Below are 20,686 nucleotides of genomic sequence, written 5' to 3'. Positions count from 1 at the left end.
GGTCTCCAGTATGAAGAGTTGGACAGCACCAGGGCCCGACATGGTTCACGCCTACTGGCTAAAGAAGCTGACTGCACTCCACGAGCGTCTGGCAGCACAAATGAACCAGCTGCTAGTTAACGAGAGACACCCGGAATGGCTAACCGAAGGTCAGACAGTCCTGATCCCCAAGGACCCCAAGAAGGGACCGGTCCCCTCCAACTACCGACCAATAACCTGCCTCAGTACTACATGGAAGCTCCTGTCAGGCATCATAGCGGCTAAGATGAACAGGCACATGGGTCAATACATGAGCGGGGCACAGAAAGGGATGGGCAAGAATACCAGAGGCACAAAACACCAGCTACTGGTAGACAGAACAGTCAGCCGAGACTGCAAGACCAGGCTGACCAACCTGTGCACTGCCTGGATTGATTACAAGAAGGCCTATGACTCAATGCCCCACAGCTGGATACTGGAATGCCTAGAATTGTACAAGATCAATGGGACCCTAAGAGCCTTCATCAGGAACTCAATGGGGATGTGGCGGACAACACTAGAGGCCAACTCCAAGCCCATAGCACAAGTCACCATCAAGTGTGGGATCTACCAAGGAGATGCTCTGTCCCCACTGCTGTTCTGCATAGGCCTGAACCCCCTCAGTGAGGTCATTAACAAGACTGGCTACGGATACCGACTACGGAACAGAGCAGTTGTCAGCCACCTCCTGTACATGGATGACATCAAGCTGTATGCCAAGAGTGAACGAGACATCGATTCACTGATCCACACTACCAGGATATACAGCAATGACATGGGGATGTCGTTCGGGCTGGAGAAGTGTAGTCGGATGGTAACAAAGAGAGGGAAGGTAGTCAGAACTGAAGGGATTGAACTACCAGAAGGCAACATTGCAGACATAGAGGACAGTTACAAGTACCTGGGGATCCCGCAGGCGAATGGGAACCATGAAGAGGTCGCTAGAAAAGCTGCAACCACCAAGTACCTGCAGAGGGTCAGGCAAGTCCTGAGGAGTCAGTTGAACGGTAAGAACAAGATCCGGGTCATCAACACGTACGCCCTGCCCATTATCAGGTACCCTGCTGGGGTAATAGGCTGGCCAAAGGAGGAGATAGAAGCCACTGACATAAAGACAAGAAAGCTCCTTACCATGCATGGAGGGTTTCACCCCAAGTCCAGCACCCTGAGGCTGTACGCTAAGCGGAAGGAAGGGGCAGGGGACTGGTGAGTGTCAGCACCACAGTCCAGGATGAGACAACGAACATCCATGAATACATCGCGAAGATGGCCCCAACTGACAGCGTGCTCAGTGAATACCTCAGGCAGCAGAAACCCAAGAAAGAGGAGGAAGACGAGGAACCATCATGGAAGGACAGGCCCCTGCACGGTATGTACCACCGGCAGATAGAGGAGGTGGCTGATATCCAGAAATCCTACCAGTGGCTGGACAAAGCTGGACTGATAGAGCACAGAGGCACTAATCATGGCAGCACAAGAACAAGCTCTGAGTACAAGATCCATAGAGGCTGGGGTCTATCACACCAGGTAAGACCCCAGGTGCAGGCTGTGTAAAGATGAGACAATCCAGCACATAACAGCAGGGTGCAAGATGCTAGCAGGCAAGGCGTACATGGAACGCCATAACCAAGTGGCCGGCATAGTGTACAGGAACATCTGTGCTGAGTATAACCTGGAAGTCCCGAGGTCAAAATGGGAGACGCCCCCAAGGGTGGTGGAGAATGACCGAGCTAAGATCCTGTGGGACTTCCAGATACAGACGGACAAAATGGTGGTGGCTAACCAACCGGACATAGTGGTGGTAGACAAACAGAAGAAGACAGCCGTAGTGATCGATGTAGCGGAACAACATCGGAGATCTCTGTCCAGAAGAGCGCAGTCCTGGGAGCAGCTAAGATACTGCGCAGGACCCTCAAGCTCCCAGGCCTCTGATAGAGGACCCGAGCTTGAAGGATAAACCGCCCCGCAAGGGGTGGGGGGGGGTGGGGGGGGAGGGAATAAAAGAAAATTTAAAAAAAGAAAAAAGAAATTTATATATATATATATATATATATATATATATATATATATATATATATATATATATATATATATACAGTGGGGCAAAAAAGTATTTAGTCAGCCACCGATTGTGCAAGTTCCCCCACTTAAAATGATGACAGAGGTCAGTAATTTGCACCAGAGGTACACTTCAACTGTGAGAGACAGAATGTGAAAAAAAAATCCATGAATTCACATGGTAGGATTTGTAAAGAATTTATTCGTAAATCAGGGTGGAAAATAAGTATTTGGTCACCTCAAACAAGGAAAATCCCTGGCTCTCACAGACCTGTAACGTCTTCTGTAAGAAGCTTTTCTGTCCCCCACTCGTTACCTGTATGAATGGCACCTGTTTGACCTCATCATCTGTATAAAAGACACCTGTCCACAGCCTCAACCAGTCAGACTCCAAACTCCGCCATGGCCAAGACCAAAGAGCTTTCGAAGGACACCAGGAAAAGAATTGTAGACCTGCACCAGACTGGGAAGAGTGAATCTACAATAGGCAAGCAGCTTGGTGTGAAAAAATCAACTGTGGGAGCAATCATCAGAAAATGGAAGACATACAAGACCACTGATAATCTCCCTCGATCTGGGGCTCCACGCAAGATCTCATCCCGTGGGGTCAAAATGATCATGAGAACGGTGAGCAAAGATCCCAGAACCACACGGGGGGACCTGGTGAATGACCTGCAGAGAGCTGGGACCAAAGTAACAAAGGTCACCATCAGTAACACACTACAACGGCAGGGAATCAAATCCCGCAGTGCCAGACGTGTTCCGCTGCTGAAGCCAGTGCATGTCCAGGCCCGTCTGAAGTTTGCCAGAGAGCACATGGATGATACAGCAGAGGATTGGGAGAATGTCATGTGGTCAGATGAAACCAAAGTAGAACTTTTTGGTATAAACTCAACTCGTCGTGTTTGGAGGAAGAAGAATACTGAGTTGCATCCCAAGAACACCATACCTACTGTGAAGCATGGGGGTGGAAACATCATGCTATGGGGCTGTTTTTCTGCCAAGGGGACAGGACGACTGATCCGTGTTAAGGACAGAATGAATGGGGCCAAGTATGGTGAGATTTTGAGCCAAAACCTCCTTCCATCAGTGAGAACTTTGAAGATGAAACGAGGCTGGGTCTTCCAACATGACAATGATCCAAAACACACCGCCCGGGCAACAAAGGAGTGGCTCCGTAAGAAGCATTTGAAAGTCCTGGAGTGGCCTAGCCAGTCTCCAGACCTCAACCCCATAGAAAATCTGTGGCGGGAGTTGAAAGTCCTTGTTGCTCGGCGACAGCCCCAAAACATCACTGCTCTTGAGAAGATCTGCATGGAGGAATGGGCCAAAATACCAGCTACTGTGTGTGCAAACCTGGTAAAGACCTATAGTAAACGTTTGACCTCTGTTATTGCCAACAAAGGTTATGTTACAAAGTATTGAGTTGTATTTTTGTTATTGACCAAATACTTATTTTCCACCCTGATTTACGAATAAATTCTTTACAAATCCTACCATGTGAATTCATGGATTTTTTTTTCACATTCTGTCTCTCACAGTTGAAGTGTACCTCTGGTGCAAATTACTGACCTCTGTCATCATTTTAAGTGGGGGAACTTGCACAATCGGTGGCTGACTAAATACTTTTTTGCCCCACTGTATATAATTAAGAATAAAATTAAGTTGAAAAAGAATTGTTATAAAATCATTTAAAACAAGTTATACAGGGGGATACGCAAGATAGCATCTGTGGGCAATTAACCAACTACACTAACTGTGTGTCTCTGGACTGGGAGAAAACCAGAGAGAACCCACACAGACATGGGGAGAGCATGCAAACTCTGGTCAGACGGTGGAGTCAAACTCAGGGCCTTCTTCCTGTGAGGCAGCAGTGCTAACCACTGTGCCACCATGCACATAAGAGAAATATGTCATTATTAAAGAAAGAATCAGTGATAAACAACTATGAGACAAGAAGGGCGCTCCTTCAAGATCAATGTTTGTTAGCACTTTATAACTAAGGGTGTCATTCATGTCCAGATGTTGCAGAGAGCATCTCTCATGACTGAGGGCCCTCGTCTGTGTGGTAACACAATGCCGACAGGACGAGGGACTACTTCCAGGAGAATAACATCACTGTTTGGGACCATCCTGCATGTTCCCAACAACATGACAACAGTTCCAGACAGTAGATGCCCTTCATGCATGATTTCTGTTTTGGGGAATTTACGGGTTTTTTCCAAGGTGTGCTCCTAAACTTTTGATCAGCTGTAAAACAGCCTGTTTCAGTTTAAGCATTGTTTTCATTAAATTGCTCAAAAAATTGTTTAAGTCCACTTGAAAAATGGCAAAAAATCATATTTTGACATATAATGACAAACACCGTGGGTGAGTAACATGTCCACAGTCCACAGTGAAATATTCAGGACACAGAAACATTCTTGAAAGCAACAGTTTGGAGATTACATGTTTAAACTGTTTAGACCAGCGGTCCCCAACCCCCGGGCCTCGGACCGGTACCGGTCCGTGAGTCGTTTGGTACCGGGCCGCGAGAGTTGAGGCTCAGGTGTGAAATGTATAGTTTTCAGGGTTTTTATCGGTTTTCAGCGTTATTTTGTTATTGTTTTTATCGTTAACTCTGTTTTCCTGGGTCTTTTCACGTGTGTTATGAATAAATCTTCTTTTTTTTTTGGTACCAGTACTAGTTTTATTTTGTTGTATTTATCCGCGACACCTTAAAGGCCGGTCCATGAAAATATTGTCGGGCATAAACCGGTCCGTGGTGCAAAAAAGGTTGGAGACTGCTGGTTTAATACACAGAGTGTAAAAATTCAATATTTTCAAACTGCTTGAAAAAAAATGTCCAATTGATGCCACATGCTTGTGTCTGCATGTTCAGTCAGGGAAGCTGAGGACGCGCTGCCCACTTTGAAGGTGGGAGGAGGGATGAGATGAACAAGCTGAGCTGAAACACACCCAACTCTCCTCACCTCAAATATTAGTTCTCCTTTTAACATTTAGTAGTCTAACAACAAGGTGATATCAAAATATTAAAACAATGATTTAATGATTATATGACTTTTATTTCATCAAATTTAGATTAGATCCATTTAAATGCAGCTCATGTAATACATGAAAAGGGTTGAAATACACTTATTATAACAGAAAATATCATCAAATAATGTGTAAAGCTCTGCAGTGATATTTCTCCGGCTGAACTCCACCTGCTTGTGTCTCTGCACAGAACAGCTACATCAGGGCTCTCAAACCTGCGGCCCGGGGGCCAGCGCGGCCCACGTCAGCCCTGCTTGCGGCCCGTATATCAACTTAAAGAAATATAATGCAGTTTGACTGTTGAAGTGACTTTTTTGTTTGTTGTTGAGTTAAATGTTAAAATAAGTTCTTCAAATGATTAAATATGAAGGCAACATGTATGGGCTCAAATTGTGGTCATAAATATTTTGTACTTGTAAATCAGATTTGTATGTGTAAAAAGAAGTTGTGCGTGTTCTCTGATTGGATAGTTAAATTTGTGATTGACATGACATTGACCAATCATATGAAAGGAAGAAAAATAGGGTCAAAATTCGTACTTGTAACTTGAAACTTGAGTGCAGTTTTACACGTATTTTTTGCCCAAGTCCACACACAAATCTTTTTTACACATACAAATCCTGATTTACAAGTACAAACTATTTATGACCACAATTTGAGCCTATAAACATGAGCAGAGACACAAACATGAGAGGGATTGTCTGTGTTAGTTCACTGACAGATTCACAAACTAATGTGCACACTCATGTCTGCACTTTGGTTTTGTTAAATGCGAACACAATGACAGCAGAAGTGCTGCCACGTGTGGCCTCACATGAGGTGACAGAGCCAGCAGTGGTTCACAGCTCGTTTGAGACCCCTGAGCTGGGGTGACGGAGGGCAGACAGATGGGAGAGCTCCAGTGCTTTATTTGTACTGCCTCCTAGTGGTCGAAAAGAAGAACGACTGAACGAACAAATATAGAAAGGATTCACGGACATTATTGTAAAAAGTTGAACACTTAAAAGGAAATTCTGTTACTAAGACTTCATAAAAAATATTTATAATGATCTATTTTATATGTGGAGGACGCACACAGTCATAGTTTTCCATCAGACGGAGGGACTCATCTATTCTCTACAGCAGCGGTAACCCCCGGGCCACGGCCCGGTACCAAACGACTCACAGACCGGTACCGGGCCGTGAGAGTTGAGGCTCGGGTGTGAAATTGATGGTTTTCAGGGTTTTTTATAATTAACTCGGTTTCCCCTGGGTCTTTCCCGTGTTGTAGCTGTGTGTCTTATTTTGAAAGAAATGTTTACACGTTACCATAGCGACCAGAGAGTTACTCTCAGTCTTGACTGGCTAATAAAGTTACACAATTACACAGTTAATTCGCGTTTATTGTTATATTTACAAAATACCACCGTCGTATCATTTTATTTTGTTGTATTTATCCTTAAACTCTGTCTGTGAAAATGCTGTCTGACGTTAAACCGGTCAGTGGAGCAACGAGCGCTGCTCTACAGCCGTAATCAATCCCAGCCCTTTCAGTTGTAATGAGGCTTGCTGTTTACGCTTCAGGTGATCCTTTAATAACAGTATTCACCATCATGTGGACGTGAGGTGGTCTCACGACCAGACTCAAGCCTCGCACGGCGCAACTCGACATTAACGTCACCTTGTGTTCATTTAGGAACATTATTCATCTCTAGTAAAGATGCTTAAAATCCTCCAATAGCATTAGCTCACGAGGAGACTCATAATCATCATTAACTGTCTAATTAGTGACCTGAGCTGTAAAGCAGGGCTGGGAGAGCTGTGTTCACATGTTGGTGCCATACTCTGCGCCCTTCTGTAAATAAACGCTTCTTAGCGCATCCGATAGCAAAGACACTGTCCTTCATTTCGGCTAAACTTCCCCTCGACGTTCAAACGATGCCTGGAGCGCAAAAGACCGCAGTACTGCCAGGTGGGCGTGTCCCAGTAGCTATGCCATTATATGAAAACTACATTATCCAACACAGGAAACCTGCACGTGAAGTCAACGCGAAGCATGCGCATGCGCCACGGCCAAAGGCGCTGAACGTTCGAACTCACTGACGTCACAGTAAGGTCTCCTGATTGTCAAAAGTAAACAACTATCCAGATCGAGTGTGAGGACGGAGAGTGAAAGACTGGAAAAAGTGATAATTTGTGCAAAGCTGTCGCGAAAACGTGAATTCACGGACGAGATTGTGGAAACATGAACGTGGTAGGACTCTGAAAAATTGATCAGACCACCTCTCATCAATATTTTAGACATTTTGAAAATGCAATAAATGCAATGATTATATGTGAGAAGCTTAGTGGTACTGGTGGACTAACTGTTACAGAAACATCCAAAATGAGGCACCAATACTGTTTATTTAGTGCAGCTGAGACAAAAACCGAACATTGGCTGCTGGTCTAATTCTTTTATTTTGGAAAGCCTGCTCACTGACATCTGTCTGTTTCTAGATCCCATTAGATGAAGCTGGTGAACCGAGGTGCAGTAATCTCAGCCTGCCTCTGTTCAGATTTGGACACATTGAACGATGCCTCATAAACTATTTAGACAATTTATCGCACGGGTAAGTCACAAGCTCAAAGTCAGCGAGACAGTTCTCAGCATACGCAGACATATTCACTGGTTACAGGTTTGTTTCGCTCAACTAGTCTCAATGTTTTTCTTTCAGACAGTGGACGGCATTAGCCACTGATGACATCTCCTTGGATGTCGTCGATCCGCTGACCAAGATGTGCCGAGCACTCATAGGGCACATTAGCACCTTAGTGTATAAAGTCATACGCCCACAGGTTTTATGCTGGCCACATAATCATGATCGTGGAGACAAAGAAAGCTCCGCTGACCGGTAAAGCTAAAGCTTGCTTTATTCAACAGTTTCATTCAGTCTTTCTTCTTCTGAGACGTTTTACATGACATGGTTCATCAGGTAATCCTGGTGATGGAGGGTTTTTCAGAGGACGCAGCATTGCTTCGTATTGCCTCTTAGAATAGTTTCCATCACGTGTGAAGTCGTCCATGTGGTTTATTTTAATGACGCCTGTAGATTTGGACAAAACAGTGATCGTGTGGGAAAATGACTGACTACGTTTCTCTTTTCTGCCTTTTCAGGATGAAAGTTGAACCTCTGCTTGATGGGTGCAGTTACTGCAGGGTGACCGAGGACGATATTCAGGCCAGCCTCAGAAACATCTTTCATAACTGCTTCGGTCGGGTCTTGGGTTGTGGGCAACGGCGGTCTTGTGACTCAGACACACTACTGACTTTATTTTCAGTGTCGATTGCAAAGAACGTAAACTCAGCCCTGAGTCGTATCACAGGGTCCACATCCTTGCAATCAGATAGATCCACATCCCCAACAAACGTTTTTGGGATGGTTTACAGTTTAATGAACATTTTAAAAGACTGTGTAAACACCTCATCTCCCCTTTCTGTAGATAGTGAGAGTAGCAGCTGCACCACTGTTGAATCGCCAAACTCTGAGGAAGATGACGACTTTAAAGATGACGACTTTAAAGTCTCTACCGACTTTAAAGAGTCTGTAGAGACTTTTAAAAGCACACCGACTCAAGCTTGTGTAGGTGAGGGAGATGTGGGCAGCGAGGGCAACAGTGATACATTTCAAATCACTGATGTCCAAAATCTTGACCGTGAGAGTTCAGAGAGGGAAGAAAAATGTAGCAACGCCCCGCGGTGTTCGTCTGGGACGCTTCCTACGCCTGCAGACACCGATACCTTTCTCAGTTTGTGTCTTGCAAATTTAGTCGCTCACGTTTCTGAGAAAACACAAACATCTGCTGTAAAGCTGAATTTTCAGCAGATAGTGACTGATATAAGAGAGAAGATTGGGGGAGACTTGACTCCTCTAAAAACGGTAAAAAACTTGTACATCATAATGTACAAAGACCTGTGTCGCAAATTTGGATCCAAAAACGTGCTTCCGTTTGTGATGGAAAAGTGTGGTGCGACTTTTGTAGCAGCCGTCGTGGAGCTATTAAAAGCAGAGCTGAAACTATCGAGCGGCTCCAGGAACGCGCTGAGAAGTTTAGAAAGTAACGAAAGCGTTTCTCCAGCCAGTGAGAACAAAACGCAACGATCTGCGAGTGAGGACAACGTACACAAAGGATCCACAGGTTCCCAGAAAGACAGGCCGAGAAACTGTATCGTTAGGGCCCTCGCTTCTTTTTGTAGATCTTTGAGGAGGCTGTTCAGTTGCTGCATGAGCAGCGAAACAGAAACAGAGTGATTATCTTCATAATTACTCAGCTCAGTGATCCAGGTAAGTCAATCCCAACAGGTGGGTTCTGTTCATGTGGACGTAGCGTTCACAGCGGGAGAAAACACCGCCCGCTGAGAACGCTACATCCACATGAACAGAATCCACCTTTCTGTTCACGTGGACGTAGCGTTCACAGCGGGAGAAAACACCGCCCGCTGAGAACGCTACGTCCACATGAACAGAATCCACCTTTCTGTTCACGTGGACGTAGCGTTCTCAGCGGGAGAAAACACCGCCCGCTGAGAACGCTACGTCCACATGAACAGAATCCACCTTTCGGGGTGCCTTCATAATGTTACAACAGTTACAATCCTCTTTTCAAAACATTTGCAGCCGTTTCAGCTGTTTGAAACAAACGCTGTCATTTAACTCAGGTTGCGGCAGAAGACCTCCCCTCATCGAGCCTGGTTCTGCCGGAGGTTTCTTCCTGTTAAAAGGGAGTTTTTCCTTCCCACCGTCGCCTTGTGCTTGCTCAGAGGGGGTGGTCTGATTGTCAGGGCTTTGTCCCCAAACTGCAGGGTCTTTAAAGGCCTTGCAGTATTGAGTAGACAGTCAGACCACAGGACAGGTTTGCAAATCTGACTCCATCATATACAGATTTTGAAAGGAGGTTGTAACAGCAGCGGCTCTGTGGGGCCTCTCACAGTGCAGACATGCACTTTGATTGGACACTCTAAATTACTCACATAATTTGCTTCTTAATTTGGAAATAAAATGAGCAGAAACTGAAACAAATGTGTTTGTCAGAACATTTAATTGTTAAATGTGTATCGTGGTTTGTAGTCTCATCAATCACAATGTAGAGACAATCGCACAAACTCGATTTAGTCAGAGCACTTTGTGTTGGTTTTGTCATTGTAGGTTAAATGTAGATATTTATTCTAGATATTTGACACAAAGGCATCCTCAGCTCTGTAACAGAGAGGTGTTGGCTCAGTGTGAAGATGTCCTGATGATATCAGTACTTTGGATTTTAGCCTGACTGATCAAGTTCCAGTTTAAGAGTTTTGACTGTCTTGAGAGACGGCACATTGTAGACAGAGAGCCACATTCATCATCCGTCCATCCGTCCATCCATCCATCCATCTGTCTGTCCATCCATCCGTCCATCCGTCCGTCCGTCCATCCATCCGTCCATCCATCCGTCCATCCATCCGTCCGTCCATCCATCCATCCGTCCGTCCGTCCATCCATCCGTCCATCCATCCATCCATCCGTCCATCCATCCATCCATCCATCCATCATCCCTCCATCCGTCCATTCATCTATCCATCCATCCATCCATCATCCCTCCATCCATCCATCATCCGTCCATTCATCCATCCATCCATCCATCCGTCCATCCATCCATCCATCATCCCTCCATCCATCCGTCCGTCCATCCATCCATCCATCTGTCCATCCATCATCCGTCCATCCATCCATCATCCCTCCATCCATCCATCATCCCTCCATCCATCCGTCCATCCATCATCCCTCCATCCGTCCATTCATCCATCCATCCATCATCCCTCCATCCATCCGTCCATCCATCCATCCATCATCCCTCCATCCATCCGTCCGTCCATCCATCCATCCATCTGTCCATCCGTCCATCCATCATCCCTCCATCCATCCATCATCCCTCTGTCCGTCCATCCATCATCCCTCCATCCATCCGTCCATCCATCATCCGTCCATCCTCCCTCCATCCATCCTCCCTCCCTCCATCCATCCTCTATTCATCCAGTTAAAGGGTTTTGACTTGAGAGATGGCACATTGTAGACAGAGAGCCATATTCCTAACTGTAAAACTCAAAAAACAGTCTTAGGCTACGTTCACTCTGCAGGTCTTGATGCTCAATTCAGATTTTTTGATCAAATCTGATTTTTTGTCTGCTCGTTCACACTACAAATAAAATGCGACAGCAAACGCGCTCTAGTGTGAACGTTCAAAGCGGCCGCATGCACAAAAGAAGACGTCACACACAACGCGCTCTGTTTAGACCCAGACCAACAGTATTGTTTGACTGATGGTCTTAATATAAAGACTTCAGACTTTACGTTTCACAGTTTTGCTTTAAGTTATAAAGTTATTTTGTTATTTACATTTGTCCTAATAATGATCTGTTGCTGTTTCAGAGGAGCGCTGCTTCTAGCTGCAAATTTCTGTCAGAATCTGCAGATTATACAAATAAAATGTTCACGTTTCTCCAACGACTGTAGCTCCTGTGAAAACTAAGGCCTAAGACCAGAAGTATTTAACTCCATGGTATAATTCTCAAACTCAAGCTACTTTCAGTACCATTGATGTTAAGTTAGACTCTTTTTCTCCAATCGATCTTTCTGAGTTAACTTCAATAATTACTTCCTCCAAACCATCAACGTGTCTTTTAGACCCCATTCCTACAAAACTGCTCAAAGAAGTCCTGCCATTGATTAATTCTTCGATCTTAAATATGATCAACCTATCTCTAATAATCAGCTATGTACCACAGGCCTTCAAGCTGAAGCCTATCCCAGCTGTCATTGGGCAAGAGGTGGGGTACACTCTGGACAGGTCACCAGTCTGATGCCAGGCTACCACACAGGCAAACAACACCCATATTCACACCAATGACCAATTAACTTAACCCCATTAACTGCATGTTTTAGGACTGTGGGAGGAAGCTGGAGTACCTGGAGAAAACCCACGCAAACACTGGGAGAACATGCAAACTCAGAAAAGCTCCGACCAGATTGTGCAGTCAAATTTAGCTCCCAGGGACCCAGCAGTCTTCGATTCACTCAGAGCAGCGTGCAGATTTGGAGAACTTGAGGAAATGATCACCTCTTGCATTTCTAGACCCATTTATCAGTTTTCAGTGATGATGCCAAACACATTAGTGATGCTGACAGAGTAACCAGACTCAAAGTCGAGATGATTTCCTTCACTAACTAAAGAGCAACTTTGCTTTTCCAACAACTGTAAATCAAGTAAAGCTGATGTGTCCAATCACAGAGGGAAACCACAGAACAGCAAATGTTTAAGACATTTATTATCATACTGTCAGGGTTCATAGAAATCAACTTAAAACACTTGATCTGAAGGAGCGATTATTTACGATTCTTGATGTTTGAACTAACGCAGAGTTGAATTCGACTTCTAATATTTTCAACTTTGCTTTTACAACATGTACGATTTAACCATCGCTGGCATTACCAGCATGTTGTGCCTGTGAAGACAAGGAACCACAGCAGGATACAGTTCTCCACACACTAGACATCAGAAAGGGCCACAACATGTTTATGGACAACAACAAAAACCCTAAATATCTTCAGTTACCCAGACGAGCTTGTGTGCATGTCTTTAAAATAATTTCCAACAATATTTTTTACATAACAGTGAGAGCTAGTGTTAGTGCAGTTAATAAGAAGAAATGTATCAGTGACGCTAATTTAGGAATCTCAAGTCTTGAATCGCTCCCCTGCACCAACCCAGTCCTCGTCCCCCAAATCACCTCTTACAGTTTCTAAAGGAACACAAAGGCTCGATTATTTCAGATAACTACGATTTCCACATTGACAAGCCCTTTGTAGACGTGCTCCACTGATCTTGGTGCAGGGATGAGCCGTTTCTTACTCTTCTTTTGATTCCAAGCAGGTGGGAGGGGACTGAAACGATTACATTGGCTGCTTGACATCGGCTCATTTGGCCGCCCACCAGATGATGACGGAGAGTATGACGAGCACGACGGCGCAGACCATAACCAGGATGCAGATCTTCTTCCGGGACTTTTGCTGCGATAAAGATGGGACAGCAGGGTTATGGTGAGGGTCTGCGCTGAATGACACCACAGAGCGGTGACTGACACACCCACCTGATAGTAAGCAGCTCTCTGCAGCTGCTCGGTTCCTCGTTCTACGTGAACTTCAGCATTCTCCACGTTGGCCTCGATGCTATCTGCAGGAAGACAAGAAGACACCACGGTCAGCTGGGAGCTAACAGCAAGCTGCCCTGGACATGTGCTGCCTGCAAAGACAAGACTTTTAGTTTGGTTAACTGGTTACTCCAAACTGGGAAGGGAAACAAACATCTAACATGTATTTATATGAGATTTGAGCTGCTTCTGCTGAGTTGACTCGAGTCCACTGCTGTAGACTCGGTTGATTGGACATGACTTGGAGAGACACACCTGTGTGTCTACTGTCCTATTGCTGACAGCACATGTCAGAGCGCAGACCAAGCCAAAACGCCCAGGGAAGGTCTGCAGACCTCAGGTTTGTATCGAGGCGCAGATCTGGGGAAGGGTCCCAGTGAGGTGCTTCAACATTAGGGGTGAAGGAAAAAATGGATACTGTGTAGTATGGTGATATTTTGTTTCTAATAATGTATGGATACAGGGACAGCAGAAATCGATACTTTGTTACAAAAAGGTTTTTGTGCTCTGACTTCAGAGCATGTTGATCCTTTTTCTGAGCAAGAATCCTGACATTCCTTCACTGTCCAAATGTGTTTAACTTGTTTTTGGCAGCAATAAACATGACAGTTTACTTATTTTAATTTAAGACATGTTTTATTTTAATTAAGTTTAAAACTTTTTTATTTAATGTAAAATTATATTTTGTTTTAATTTACTTTCAAATTCTTCAGTTGCTGAAGGGGCTGCATAGTTTTCATAAACTGCATAGTTCAGAATAGCTATAATTGTACCAGATGGTTGTTCAGTTAAGTTGGACTAGACTGTAATACAAACCGTTCAGTTTGTCAACAATCAAACTGAAATGAGAGAAAGACTGAGTGTGAGACTTTGATATTAGAGAAAATGATGATTGATAAAGTTTACCTTTATGTACAGAATCTGAATATCGCAAAATATTTTTAAAATCGCAATAATATCGTATCGTGCGTTAAGTATTGTGATAATATCGTATCGTGGGATGTATGGTGATTCCCACCTCTAACCAACATAGTCCTGAACAGAGGCCGTGGATACTTGTGTGCACGCTACTTTGGTTTTTGTTTTTAACACATGTGGAACATTTTCAAGTGGAATTTACTTCATGGGTTATTGTGTGTAAAGATGTGAGGTGGATGAGGCTGTGACACAATGTGGAAGCGCTGTGAATGTTTTGTGTATGTTGGTCAGAGAAGACGGAGCTGCAGGCTGACGGAGCTGCAGGCTGACGGAGCTGCAGGCTGACGGAGCTGCAGGCTGACGGAGCTGCAGGCTGACCATTCTGGGTTGAGCTGATAGGGAGTGAGGGTCGGTTTTAAAGGAGGACAGATAGATTATTGATAGAGGAACTAATTAATGGTTACTTCACAGTGATGGGAATAACAACATTCCTGTTACTTACCAATCATCTCTCCCTGGTCATGAATCATCACAGCCAGGTCCTTGAAGATCTGGTTGACGTCCATGATATCAGACTGTAAAGACACAGATGTTAGCTGAGCGCTGACGGCAGCGTGCTGGATGTCGATTACAGAAAGAGCGAGCTGACGATCACCTCCAGCTGTCTGATGTTGGTTTCCCTCTCCTTGATGAGCTCCAGGTCCTCCTCCGTGATGACCACTTCCTCCGTCTGGGTGGTCATCTGACCCCACTCATCTTGGCTTCACAGGACATAACAACATTTCAGTAATCACGTGAACAGCTGAACAATGTGTGTAAAGATTAGAATTGGACATATTTATTCTTTCTCCTCCATCTTCAGGCAGACTCCAAATGGTCTTTTCTTTTTGACACTGCAGGTCTTCATGACACACTTGCAACAAACAGAGGTCACTTACTTATCAAAGGACACAAGCTTTTCATCCCGAGAGCTGTCGTCAGCCTAAGAGAGAAGGAAAACTTCAGTCAATGTCAGGGTTGTTTTTCTCCTCTTTGGTTTGAAGATAAACGGATCAAAAGTCTGAATGTAGAGACAAACTTTAGGCTAGCAGAGAAACATCTGATGTACTTTTTATGCTGTTTTTCAAGTCCTTTCAACTCATTTTCTGGTAGTTTTTGGAAGGTCGGTGGTTCCTGACTCCTTCAATCATAATTGATTATATTGATCTCTCTCATTTTCCTTATATCAAGTTTTTTATCAGTCATTTACACTCTGCAGCCAAACCCAAAAGTTTGATTCTGGAAGTTTTCAGTGGAAGAAACGTTTCATCATCATCATCAGGTGACGTCTTCAGTCTCAGCTGACTGCAGGCTTCAATCTTATAAACAGGACATCTGCATAATGACTGAAACCAGCCCACTGAAGGAACAATGGGCTGGGAGGTCAGTTCCTTCATCTTAATTATGCAAATTGTCATGACCATTGATCAACAACCACTGATCAATAACCATGAGTCCCCTTCAAAGAGGCTGCAATCACAGCATTGTAAGATGGTGACAGATGGACTCTTAGGCCCCTCCTCCATTCAGAGATGGTCTTTCCCTCCTTGACTCCGCCCTCAAACCAGCGTTCCTCCCTGTCCAGGATGTTACATCCTCATCAATGAAAGACTGTCCACTGGCCTGTAGGTGTAAACAGACAGCAGAGTCCTGGCCTGACGAGGTGGCTCTTGAGCCTGAACCAAAGTTCAGACCACGCCATCCAAATGTTGCAACACCCCAGCATGCTGCTCTGTCTGGGTATCTGTCCTTTGTGGTGTGATGAACAACAAAGTTCAGCAAAGCAGTGGAGCTACAGCTACAAACTAAATATGAATGCATGGAAAAATATCAGCCACAGTTGCAACTGACCCATTGTTCCCACTGCGTGTTTCCATATTTGCAGAGCTGTCTGTAAGGCCACGTTTGTGATATTTCAGACAGATTACTTGCAGCGAGGCTGATTCACTTGTTCTCAGTCTACAGTCTTACAGCATTCATATGATTCTGAGGACTCGTAAAAGTGGATGCAACATCCACTGCAACACTTCTCCACAGCCATCAGGTCACATGTTTGTAAATCGAGGTAGCGGGTATTTATTCTGATGATAACTGAAATTTAAAATGACGGCTCTGTGTCACACTTACCGACAGGCGAGACCCGGCTCTCGCTCGGGCCACCGACTCCTTCTCCTTCTCGGCCGCGCGCCTCTGGACTGCTTGGAAGTTATTGAGAGCGGCTGAGAAATCATTCATCAGCCGGTCCCTCTGGATTTTTTGTTGTCTCTGGACACAGCGGAGCCGAGGCACACAGAGAGTAAGAACCCAGTTAGAAAGACATTATCATGATAACGACAAACATTCCTGGCTTCAGGAAATATTTTAGTTTTGCCGTGACTGTAAACTCTCTCTGAGGACTCTGAGGTGACTTTACTGACTTTCATTTACAGCTAAAATGTATCAGGAAACTAATTTCACAATTCAAACAAACTACTAGCAGAATAAACAGATGATAAAGCAGAAATCTGAAGCACCATGTGCAGCACAGCAGCTTTTATTGCAAAGCTTTGGAGAGAAGACTGGAAATATAAGCAGTAAAAGATCCTGATTTAGAAAGCAAAAATATGTCAGCTGTACTTGTGCCATTTGTTGTGCCCTCAAACTGAAGTTTGTTGTGTGCACAACATCAAAATGATCAAATTACTGGAACTGAGATTTCAAAAACTCTGCAGTTGTTTCAAAGTCATTTTTACATCGTCACACATGAAATGTCAACGAATGATGACATACTGTACACACTGTGTGTGTGTGTGTGTGTGTTAGCGCTGCCACAAACGATTATTTTGATAGTCGACTAGTCACAGATTATTTTTGCGATTAGTCGACTAATCAGATCATCATCCATTGGACGTAAAACTACAGCTTATTGCACCAGCAGCATCTGCTCTTATATAACTATCATTAGCTTACAGCTTTAAGTGTTTAAGGTCTGTGCTAACTAACAATAAAGACAAGATGATAGTTTATTAAATTTTAATGAAGTTTGCAGATTGTTTCGGTGAAGTTTAATAAACTCCTTGCTATCTAAAATATAACAGGACACCGGAGTAAATTCTCGAGCATCTCACACTTCTGATAATCAGCTGTCTGCTTGATGTTTATTCAGCTGTGTAAAAACTATAACTTTAATGTCAGCCAAACCGATTTACTCAGGAACAAATAAAATACTAAAAAAAGCCAAACAATAACGTTTTTAAGTTATCTAAGTGACTTATATATCATGTTTAACCTGAGTAGTGAAAGACGGCGGTGGGTTTGAAAACGATTTCCCGGGAGTCCGGTGTTCTCACGGCTCTAGTTAGCCTAGCCCCCGGCTAGCTATCGAGCTAGTGGGTAACAGACGTCTCCGAAAACGTCGGAGCGCTTTTGAAAATATGTGGTGTCTTGATAAACTGAGCAGATATTTGAGGTTTACACAGCTACATTCTCGCCTGAAAATATGTTAAACGTTTATTTTGTGACCCAGAAAGAATAATAAGAGTAATATTAAACTAACTAGCTGCCGCCATTGTTGGAAACTGAGCTGGGCCGCGCTATGAATTCTGGGATACAGCTTCTTCTTCTTCGGGGTTTAACGGCAGCTGGCATCCTTGTACATGCAGTGCTGCCATCTTCTGTTTCAGTCCGTTATTACACTCTTAAATCCTACTACTTATTCCTGCGTCTTTTGGGATCTTACAAAGCTTCAAACGACGCGTCGACTATTAAATCAGTCGTCGACGATTTTGATAGTCGACTAATCGTGGCAGCCCTAGTGTGTGTGTGTGTGTGTGTGTGTGTGTGTGTGTGTGTGTGTGTGTGTGTGTGTGTGTGTGTGTGTGTGTGTCCTGAGCCACAATATTGGAGCTTTTCCCTGTATGCTGACTGAAATTCCAATTAAACCAAGTGTATCTGTCAGCATCACTCAGCTGTAAGAACAGGCTCCAAAGTCACACTTTCAAACTTAGTGTGCATATTTATCTCACAGTTTGACATCATCCACAGTTAGGTGGCTGTAGCTCAGGAGGAGGAGCAGAGGGAACCTGTGAATGAGTGTGAACTTTGGATGGGTGAATGAGGCATGTTGTAGTGCTGTGACTGTAAGCTATAGAAGTGTCAGTGCTATTTCATTAGGACGTGTAAACGAGTACTTACTTGCTCTGAAGGCGATGAGGGCAGAGGGATTGATCCCAGCTCTTTCAGGTGTTTGTTGGTTTCTTTTGCCAGCTGGTTGGTGTAGTGTTGTGTCTGCTGCCTGTGAACACCAACAGTTCAAACAGCAGGTCATCTTGACCATAAGACCTTCTAATAATTACACAAACACACTTCATATGGGACAGTTTAACAGAGTCGCTACAGCGTGGCAGCGCTGAAGGTGACTGAAAGTGTGTTTGTTTAGCAGAGGCGACGATATCGGTACATACAGCCGATCCTGCAGCTCACTGGTGTCCTGTCTGGTCCCCAGCTGGTTCACCATGGTCTTTATCTGAGCCGCTGTCATGGGAACACAATGATAGCGCTCAGGAAGAAAAATGTACAAATGACACAAGAAAGAAGCTGCACTTTGTTCCTGGTAGTTATACAGAGATGATATCATCTGTAGTCATCACAGTTTGATGATGCTTCTGAATGTTCACATTTGTGTCAGACATCATCATCATCATCATCATCAGTGTGACCTGAAACAGAAGCTGAGGGATTTCAGAACACATACATGAGCAATAATATAAGAGAAAAGTACCCAGTGATGATGTGGCTGTTGTGTTCAATCGCTTGTACAGTTTTTCGGATGTATTTGGGCGACTCTTTGTTTGTATTTGTTTCCTGTCACTGCTTAAAGCCTCTCACAGCAAATCAAGGACACGCCTTAATTTGAGAAATTGTTTGTTTTTTGCTCGTGTGCAGACTTTGTGGGGAGGTCAGGTCAATTTAATCAATGCAATACTTTTGTAAATCATCCCAAAAATATTACAATCAACATGCAGTAGGGCGTTGTGGGCATGAACATGTATTCCTGGGATTTTCAATGAAAATCCTGCTGCAGCTTTCACATAACTCCTTGTCAAAGGCAACAGGAAGTGTGGAGGAAGGTGCCACTGTTTCAGTTAAGTTATAATCTGTTTACACAGTGGTAATAAAGAAAAAAAGCCAAGCCTCGAACACTTGTGCTCAAGGAATGAAGCTGGATGAGAGAAGAAAGTGTGTGAGGCCGCAGGAGGTAAACAAGCTCCTTTAAAACTCAACACAAAGCTTTTGTGTCATTCTTTCTCACAACATAAATATTGTGTCATGTTATAGTTTGGATGTCCTAACAGTGTTACACACAGTTTCACACAAGTGAAAGCCACCATAGTGAACCAATAAAACAACAAACGACTGTAACAAACGTGTGAGCTGAAAGAACAAGAAGATTTTAGTCTAAAAACAAGTCTAAAAAAAAGCCTGAGCAGGGGTGTCAAACGTGTGTACATGGACACACAGCTGGAAATCTCTGTGCTTTTTACTACTACAGTTAAACGCCCCCCACCTCAGAAACACTCATGTTCTTATATGGGCCCTTTCTCTGTTACAGCCACGTCACCTTTTCAAAGGAAGTGAAGCACTTACTGTTCTGTGTGATCTTCTGGATGTTGGAGCTGCATGTCTGTATCAAGGTGCCGAAGTCCCGTGGGACCGAGCGGCTCTCTGCTTTACCGTAGGACATGTTTGTGATGGAGCCTTGGACCTTACGCTTTGGCTGCAGGGAAACAGAGAGGGGTCAAACCGAGTCGGTGTCACTGTATGACAGCTCCTCGGTGCGGTCCTGGGGTTTGTACAGTTGCATGTCTCAAAGTCCGGGTACAGTGACGGCAGACCGGAACTGAAAATAACGGCACTTAGTCGGAACAACAGCTGTTAGCTTGCTAATGAGTTAGCTAGTTTATCTGGGCGTGTGCCAGCCGGCACGCAGCCATATTTGGGAACTTAAGCTCTTATTAATTTTGGTGTGTTCCTAAATCACCAAACCACCGAGCTCATCGGGCTTGTTCTGTTTATCTCCCGGGTGTTACAGGCTGCTGGGCGGGCTCGGCTCCTAGCTTCCTAGCTTCGGGACACTAATCTGTCAGCTGGCGGTTGTTTCCGGTAACACGGTGTGATTATCATAAACAAGACAAAAAAACAACATGGCGTCACTGAGGCTTACCGTGGAAAAGAAACCAGCCCACACTTACTTATGAAGCTGTCTCAGCGAACACATAGGTTGGTAAAGCTTCTCGTCCTGTAGTAAATAGCCTGCTCTTCCTGGTCCGTGATATCACTGCGTCACTTCTTCTTCTTCTTCTTGGAGGTTGCAAACAGCGGAATGGTGCATTAGCGCCACCAACTGGTGTGGAGTGTGGGCCACACTGTCCCCCA

General features: G+C 44.4%; 2 protein-coding genes across 3 annotated transcripts; one reads left to right on the top strand and one right to left on the bottom strand.

The window, feature by feature from the left end:
* Positions 1-6,032: 6,032 nt before the first annotated feature.
* Positions 6,033-10,151, top strand: LOC146493921 (uncharacterized). The gene is made up of 4 exons (XM_085148729.1): positions 6,033-7,345; positions 7,591-7,703; positions 7,809-7,985; positions 8,249-10,151. Exons 1-4 carry the CDS (start codon positions 7,337-7,339, stop codon positions 9,381-9,383), a joined length of 1,434 nt encoding a protein of 477 aa, XP_085004855.1. The 5' UTR covers positions 6,033-7,336; the 3' UTR covers positions 9,384-10,151.
* stx12 (syntaxin 12) lies at positions 9,568-20,624 on the bottom strand. 2 transcript variants are annotated; one of them, XM_085148730.1, is made up of 10 exons: positions 20,503-20,624; positions 19,898-20,027; positions 18,715-18,784; positions 18,446-18,545; positions 16,400-16,537; positions 15,172-15,215; positions 14,889-14,994; positions 14,736-14,808; positions 13,256-13,338; positions 9,568-13,175 (listed from the first exon to the last, which is right to left on the bottom strand). In XM_085148730.1, the coding sequence occupies exons 2-10, from the start codon at positions 19,992-19,994 to the stop codon at positions 13,083-13,085; spliced, it is 804 nt and encodes a 267-aa protein (XP_085004856.1). In that variant the 5' UTR covers positions 19,995-20,027; positions 20,503-20,624; the 3' UTR covers positions 9,568-13,082. The 2 variants fall into 2 exon arrangements, with proteins under 2 accessions (XP_085004856.1, XP_085004857.1); XM_085148731.1 differs by having other exon boundaries at positions 20,475-20,586.
* Positions 20,625-20,686: the final 62 nt, after the last annotated feature.

The sequence above is a fragment of the Neolamprologus multifasciatus genome, chromosome 22 (genome assembly GCF_963576455.1).
Source record: "Neolamprologus multifasciatus chromosome 22, fNeoMul1.2, whole genome shotgun sequence".
Classification (NCBI taxonomy): Eukaryota; Metazoa; Chordata; class Actinopteri; order Cichliformes; family Cichlidae; genus Neolamprologus; species Neolamprologus multifasciatus.
This window is presented reverse-complemented; position numbering and strand designations above follow the sequence as displayed.

What these genes read in the sequence shown, in the direction of transcription:
- stx12 (XM_085148730.1), bottom strand. Translation starts at nt 19,994, where the DNA reads ATGTCCTACGGTAAAGCAGAGAGCCGCTCGGTCCCACGGGACTTCGGC. An exon ending in GAGCCGGGTCTCGCCTGTCG is followed by an intron (nt 15,216 to 16,399) that starts GTAAGTGTGACA and finishes CTTCTCTCTTAG; the next exon opens with GCTGACGACAGCTCTCGGGA. An exon ending in AGAGAGCTGCTTACTATCAG is followed by an intron (nt 13,176 to 13,255) that starts GTGGGTGTGTCA and finishes TCTTTATCGCAG; the next exon opens with CAAAAGTCCCGGAAGAAGAT.
- LOC146493921 (XM_085148729.1), top strand. An exon ending in TTAGACAATTTATCGCACGG is followed by an intron (nt 7,704 to 7,808) that starts GTAAGTCACAAG and finishes TTTTTCTTTCAG; the next exon opens with ACAGTGGACGGCATTAGCCA. An exon ending in AAAGAAAGCTCCGCTGACCG is followed by an intron (nt 7,986 to 8,248) that starts GTAAAGCTAAAG and finishes CTGCCTTTTCAG; the next exon opens with GATGAAAGTTGAACCTCTGC.